Source organism: Sapajus apella, unplaced genomic scaffold (assembly GCF_009761245.1).
Source record: "Sapajus apella isolate SASKATOON/1434 unplaced genomic scaffold, GSC_monkey_1.0 scaffold124, whole genome shotgun sequence".
Lineage (NCBI taxonomy): Eukaryota > Metazoa > Chordata > Mammalia > Primates > Cebidae > Sapajus > Sapajus apella.
Window position 1 is genome coordinate 2156149 of NW_022437064.1, and position 7803 is coordinate 2163951.

The 7803-nt window shown below is 36.6% G+C and overlaps 1 protein-coding gene across 3 annotated transcripts in view; it reads left to right on the forward strand.

Annotated features, from left to right (window-relative positions):
• PPP3CA (protein phosphatase 3 catalytic subunit alpha) overlaps positions 1-6907 on the forward strand; it is a 317032-nt gene extending 310125 nt beyond the window's left edge. For 2 of the 3 annotated variants that reach the window (XM_032261606.1, XM_032261604.1), the window contains exons 13-14: positions 1150-1179; positions 4298-6907. In XM_032261606.1, the coding sequence (XP_032117497.1) occupies positions 1150-1179; positions 4298-4494 (227 nt within the window). In that variant the 3' untranslated portion in view covers positions 4495-6907. The remainder of the gene's footprint in view (positions 1-1149; positions 1180-4297) is intronic. The other variant, XM_032261605.1, reaches the window with a different exon arrangement.
• Positions 6908-7803: the final 896 nt, after the last annotated feature.

Below are 7803 nucleotides of genomic sequence, written 5' to 3' on the forward strand. Positions count from 1 at the left end.
AGGAATATAGACTCCACTGCAAGTAAATTATAGTGCACATTTTTGCAGTTGCTACAGTTTTAAAATCTTGAATTATAAGAAAAATGCAAATTAAAGTCAAGGGGTAGAATTTTAATATTAAACATTTCAGAGTTATAGAGAAGTTTTGCATTTTAAGATTTAATTAGGGAAGTATAAACTAACCTTAATAACATAGAAAGACTCACACACTTATATAGTGAAAGTTTAGATCCTAACCTTATTACATAAATTGCTGATAAAGCAATGAGCTTTTAAAGTTCTGCCTCTGAAATATGCTGTTGCTGCATATTTAGATGAAACCTCATACAGATATATGAGTTTTCAGTATCTAGGCTGCCTGTTCTTTAAAATGCTGATAGAATTATTGCCACTACTGGTACATTACCACTTGATTTGTAACATTTCGAGAATTTTACTTCCGAAAAGAATATTCCAGTAAGGAAAAGAAAACATAATTGGGCTTGCTGGAAAAAGAAGTCCAGACTATATTGTTTGTTTCCCTTTTTCTTTTTCCTTCACCCTCTTCCTACCCACCGACCCCCAAATTAAACATGCCTGATGTGTTTATCTTTAAGGAGTCACATGCATTATCTCCTTAGACACTGTGATTTTTATTTTTCCTGTAAATTTGAATCCCCCTGCTTTTGCATCACATTAGGAAATAGTGCTATTTAATATTGGCTAGTGTGAATGATCCCACTGATACTGTGGCACTGCCATTTTGTCTGGCATTTTTAAACTAAATCACCAAGCATAGCAGAGGTCTTATAGTAGCCTATGAGAGTCAGAAGCACAGTTGAGATTTACATAATCCCTTATAATTCAGTTCACGTAAAAGAAATTTTCCTATTTTCCTCAAGGGTTAATTGTTTGTTATTTATTTAATGGGCAAAAACCTAAGCATTTAATTCAGATAGGCATATCCGGCTCATAAATTAAACACAATTTCTGTGGTGTTTTTTTTTTCTTTCTTTTTAGCATTTCTGTTTTGTTGTGTGTGCCAGAATCTAGCACTTAGAGGAACATTAGTTCTCTTAGCTCCTTTGATGGTCACTGATTTGTTCTTAGAGTTAAAAAATCCTCTGCTCATTTTTCTCATTCATTTTGCACCCCCTTTCTTCTCTTCAGCTACTGTTGAGGCTATTGAGGCTGATGAAGGTAAATTGGCCAGTCCCCTTTCTGTTGTACCTGCAACAGATAAGGGCTCTGCTGGGTGTATTCATTTTTTTGCTGTAGCTTGTACAGAGTGTGTGGGTGTTGAGCTAACAGTTGTGGCTCAGTATTAACCAAAATGTTCTTGCTTTAAAGGGGAAAATGTCCTTCTATGGTTTGTTTGTTTGTTTCTTTCCCTTAAAGCTATGTTTGACTTTTGTATATGATGAATAGTCTAATCACAGAAAACAAAAGGATTATATATTTTGAATGATGTGGGGTGGGGGTTATGGCAGCTGTTTTGACCAGTAGCTTATAAAACAGTAATCTCTGAGCTGAACCATGTCCCTCCCTCAAATCACTTTCAGGAAGCACTGAAGAGAATAAAAATAGCCGCCATAATTCTAGTCTTCGGAAGTTCGTAGCCAAAGGAAAAAAAAACACGTTCATTTAAATAGCGCTTTGTTGTAGTTCAACATTAATTTATGTCTCTTAAAAAATATTCCAACATGAGACAGCTGTATATGAGATGAACAGTTCTGGTAATCTTAAATCAAATTTCAACCTACTGCTATTTGTATGAGAATTATCACCAGCAAAATATTATAAAGAGGTCAAAAGGGTCTAGCGGCTGTGGAAGTGGCCGATAACAAGAATAGCGAGTATCAAGTAGCACTCAATTGATGAATGTGTACTGAGTGTCTGCTCTGTGCCAGGCACTGTACTAGGAGCTGCAGGGGAAATCGAGAAGTGTCCATCTCCAGCTGTGTCCTAGCACTGCTCAAGGACAGTAGAATTCAACTCTTTAGTAATTGCTTTTTACTGACTGCTTTTTAAATACACAGTTATAAGAGAACTGCATATCAAAATAGGTTTTAATATTATACATACAATATCCTTTGGAAATTTCAAAAACAATAATTTGAAGTTCCCCTTTAAAACAAAAGTCTTCAGTTGTATTTTGTTCTTGCAAGGTAACTTTTTTGTTTTTCTCAAAATTACGTGCATATGGTCCTTTGGTATGATGTAAAAAGTGCCACTTCAGACTCCTCCAATTTGTATATGATTTGGACATGGTAGGGGAAACGATAGCACTGTAAGAGAAAATACAACTGCTTCCTAAATAGCAGTGAACACACTGCTATTTATGTGGGAATTCTCTATTCCTCTTGGCAAATTCTAATCTGCAGTGTGCATTCTTGTTGATAGTTTGGCTGTTTTCTGTGGTTTCTGTGACTCTGTGTTGTGTTAAGTATACTACCAATGTAAATTGCTAATACCCATTGTCTGACCAGCAACTACAGCAGAGCACATTCTTCCATACCAGGATGGACAAAAATGATTAGAAATGGAGCCCCATTCCAGAAGTATGCATTGTTCTAGCTAGATTTTTAATTTTAACACTCCCACCCTATTGGCTTTTAAAACCTAGAAATTCCACTTTTACCATTTAAATTAATTAAATCATTTCATAAATGATAATGATGATAAACTTTTGTTACCTGTTAATTGTGATGAAATTATATTCACAGTAGTCTAATAAAACAGTAGAGTACCACTTCGTGCCATTCTTTTGTACTTCAAAATAATTGAGTTAGTTTTCAGGGTGGGTGCTCGTTAGACAGCTCTATTATTTTGCAATTTATGACTAAATTAGAGAAGAATTAACAAGCTTTGCTTTGGGCCTTGGTCTTTCCGCATTTCCCCATCTTATTCCTCTCACAGTTGACTAATCACCATTATGCTAACCTTTAAAATGCAGAGGGGGAGAAAGTATTTCTCATCGTTCAATGAGTATTGAAACGTGTGTATGTCTTTTAGGAATCTAATCCATACTAATGAAAGGCACTGCACATTTGTATAGGAATGGCTGGTAAAGTTTCAGCTTGAAACTGCTTTCCTTCCCCCTCCCCTGCCCCAAATAAGGTTGGGAGGATAAAGGTACCATGAAATTCTCCTCAATCAGCCATGGTGATGCAGCCCAGTGAGCATTGGTGATTGGCCCTGAAATACCTGGTTTGCACTTCACAGGGAGTAAAGCAAACTGATGTCATTGGTTCCCCATTTATGTGTTTTATTTGCAGCTCACCAGTTGGTATACTCACTGAAGAAATCATTAAGTTTTTTGTACAAATGCCTTACCTTTCTCTGTAGCACACTAAAGATTACGTTAAACAAACAAAAATTAAATATCATTCCCACTTTGAGAATTCCATGTCTTAATTGAATAGGAGCAAAACCAGCTCAATTCATTTTTGCTAAATATCGTGAAAGGCATTTTTTTCCTTGTTATTATTTAGCCATCACTTACATCCACATTGATCTACTGAGTTTTTCTTTTATTTAGGCAGTAATGGATACCAGATGAACATCAGTTTGACCTGTTCGCTGCTGAAGGGCAGACAATGCGTTTCTACTTAGTGATTTTATCTTGATTTTTTTGAGTTTCTCTTACCTTTTCACTCACTCCACATGCTTCCAAAGTTGAGTGGAGAAACAGGAGTTTATAATTTCAATTTTTTTCATGCCATCATTGAGTTGCTTGCCAAGAAGTTCTTTCTGGGATTTTGAGATGGCATGGAAATGCTCTGGTTAATTTCTTTTCTAGCTCCTTCTAGCTTCTGCTTTAAGCCCTTTACTAGGTTTTTAGGTATAGCAGGCATAGTGATTCCACTGAATTTGCCATTACCAGCACAGTGGAAGAATACAAAGAGGGACATGCTGCAGCCTTCTAGGCCAAGGTGTTTGATGCAGTTAATCATGCTAATACTGTAGCCAGTTGATACTGGTTCTAGAGGCTAGTCCCTGAAAGCAGCTTTCCTCTTTATGTGTCCACTTTGGATTTCTTTAATCTAAACGCTCATGAAGACAGGAGAAATGCTTACATCTTAATAACTTCAAGAGGACATTTTGGTTGGCAAGAGACATTGGCTGTTTTCAAACCTTTGGCTACCTCCGAGTATGGTAAGGAGTCTGTTGTGTGGTGTGCAGGTCCCGTCACTTTGTTCTTCACTGAAGGATTCCCTCTCACTGCGAAATCTCTAACATCACCTGCTGCAACAGCTGTACCTTTTGTTTTCCTTTGGATAATTCTGTTTTTCTTTTTTAATGGTTTTCTGTTTAGCTATCAAAGGATTTTCACCACAACATAAGATCACTAGCTTCGAGGAAGCCAAGGGCTTAGACCGAATTAACGAGAGGATGCCGCCTCGCAGAGATGCCATGCCCTCTGACGCCAACCTTAACTCCATCAACAAGGCTCTCACCTCAGAGACTAACGGCACGGACAGCAATGGCAGCAATAGCAGCAATATTCAGTGACCACTTCCTGTTCACTTTTTTTTTTTTTTTTTTGAGCTGCAGGGCATGATGGGGATTGCTGCATATCAGCAGTTGGATGTTCTTGCCTCTGACAGTAGCTTATTTGCTCTGGGGGCCAGGAATTGGATTCAGTTTACACTATCATTAAAAAAGAGGGAAAGAGATAGTAAACTATATTTTGGTGGGGGTGGTGATTAAACACCTCTTTTGGGTATGCCTTTTAAAAATGCTTATAGAGAAAAAAAAAATTTAAAAAGAAAGCTAATGCTAGTATATACTGCAATGTTAGGGGAATGAACATGTTTTCCTACTGCATTGGGGACTTCTAGATAGGTTAATGAAAGGCCTTTTATTCTGTTACTGGACATGAAAACTTTGTCTAATTTCTTACTCTATTGTACGTTTACAGTCGCAGCACTAAAAATGGATGACATCAAACATTTTTAACAAAATGATGTACAAACTAAGGACTATTTATTGATAATGTTTTGCTACTCTTGTCAGACAATGGCTATAAACTGAATTAGGCAGTCTTAAAAAAAAAAAAAAAAAAAAAAAAAAAGAAAAAAAAAAGAACGTTGCAAATTTGTTAAAATGCCAAAAAGACAGTTTAATTTTGTACAGATTATGCTTACCTCAGGTTTCTTTAGTGTGCTTGAATGCCCTTCTTTCCATATAACACTTATCTTATTAATTTGGCAATGAGTATCTTTTCTTTAAGTTTAAAAAAAAACTGGAATAATTACATCTATCTTTTTTTGCTGTTTATATTTAGGGGTTTTTGTTGATAAAATCAAGTCTTGGTTGTGGCTTGCTGAATTAAATATTTATGAGTGGTGCATTTTTAAGTATAGTGAACAAGACACCATATTAAGTACAGTGATAAAGCATCTATATTCTGTAAAAAAAAAAAAATCTGCCTATGCATGTTTTTTAAGAAAAAAAAAAACGGCTGTATCGGCCTGTATGGGACTGTAATGCGCTTAGTGGTCTGACATATACTGGAAATGTATGTATACTGGCGTACTTTATATTCTCTAAAATGCTTAATGCCTTTGAAATTTTGTAATCAAAAAAAGCTTTGAAAAAATCTAAAGGGGAGAGTATTCTTTAAAGTTTTTAACATAAGCTTGTCAGTGCACATGTAGATGGTTAGCATGTTTAGCAAACCTTGTGAAATTATAATAAGTTTGTAGTTACATGTGAAACTCTAAATGCATGGTAACTGTTAACGTCATAACAGTTTAGTTATTTTGTTCTGTTCTGTCATGTGCCACAAAATATGTACTTTTTTCACTTTTTTCCCTTTGTATATCAGTTACGGGTTACAACTGGTTCATTCTGAAAACAACAACAAAAGTCCATTCATATTTTTTAACAATTGTATAAGTGCCCAAGTAATTCACTACAGCCTAAAGCCTTGCCTTTGTAATTTGACTTCTGACATGTTGGCAATCAAAGCATGCACTTGTAACAATGAAAAAGAAAAAGCATTTTATATTACTACTCAATAAAATGTGCATGAACTTACAGAATTCTCATCCTTCCACTGAGTCCGCTGAAGGGATTTATGTGCACAACCACCATGTGTCTTCTAGGTGCTGGCCCACCACCACGCATCACAGTTTGACTCCAGCAGGCTTCTTCCTAGGGGCCTCGTGATCTGAGGGGTGGTGCCTACTTCCACTGTAAGAATCTTGGTGGATTTGTGTCTCAAATCAGATAAGAGAAGTCTATTTAAAGAGCAGATGCCATCTTCTGGCTTCCTTGAGGAGCCAGTTAAGAAACCAGAGCATTCCTTTTTATTGAAAACTAAAATTAATTTGTTATCAGGTTGTTTCAGTTGTATTGGATGCCCTATCTGCTAAAACAAAAAGTACTAGGCTACTAAGTGCATTTTCATCACAGAAGAGAGTTGCATTTGTATTATTAAGAAAATTTGTATTCCCACGCTTCAGCTACTGTCTAATCACCCAAAGATTTAAGACACATCCAATTTCAGTTTGTTTCTAACATTGTTCATCTTCAGTGCACTTTGTTTTGTAAAATGAAGTATGCCTGTTATATTAAATAATAAAGATATGGCAATTAGTGGTATAGCATCCCAAAACAAAGATGTTCTAGATATAGTCTGGCAAAGACTATCCCAAGTTTATTTTAATTAATCCAGACATTTTTTTCCTGTGGATATTTCTCCGTCCTAAAAAAAAGTGGCAACCAAGGAAAATATTTAGATGCAACTTTACTAGAATGATGTGAAAGAAATGGTGATTCTGGTATCATTGTGTTTATTTTCTTTCTTATAACTGCAGAGAAAATATCCTGACTAAAATTCGTTTTTTTGGATTCCTTTCTTTTACAAATTGTGCTGAGGCAACTATGGCATAGAAATAAACATTTGACATTAAAATAAGCAGTTGATGTGAGTATTGCTTTGGTCTTTCTGATCAGTGGTTAGGAAAGTAAATACTGTGTATTTTTGCATAATAGTTTGGTCTCTCAAAAAAAGTTAATACAGAACTAGTTATTTCACCAAAACTGGCAACACTTTCAGACCATCAATTATTAGGTTTCTCTCCTTCACTTTTGGAGAAACTGTAGAATTCTTTAGTTGCTCGTACCAGTGTACATCTGGTTACACACAGACATACACACAGAAACCACCTCCTGTGCCCCGTCCTCCTGCACCCAGTCCCAGGGTGACTTCACTCTCATGGGATTCAAACTCAGTGCTGAATTTTCGTCTATGCTTTCAAGAATGAAGAGCTAGATTTGACTGACCCTGCATCAGCTGTGTTTCTTTCTAAAATGTCCCCTACTTCTATGCTCCTTAAATGGTATTTGAAGAAAAGAAAGAAAAATCTTAAGAGACCAAACTTGTGCAATGAGGAGAACAAACTGGAGAGGACGAGAAACATCTCTGCTCATCTACAGTGTGGGATTTGGGATGATGTCAAAGCTGGAAGTATCTCATGGCATTAGCCTAGAACATGGTGTCATGGTGATGCTGAAACCCTCAGAATGGCCTGAAACACTTCCTTCCCTCTCACCGTCGCCACATCCATGTGAAATAAATTTTAATACACATCCATGTTGCTGTCCAGAAACCAGGGCCCCCAACATGAAGTCAGCCCCATAGGAGGCACCATGGGAATGGTCTTACTTAAATGTCTCACACTTTTACTTGACTACGTCATGTCTGTCACGCACTGGACCCCTCTTGTCACACTCCATTAAGAAAAGGGGACCTTTCAGTTTGCCCCACCAGTTTCTTAAACTGAAAGCCCCTTGAGTTCAACAAAAAGTTGA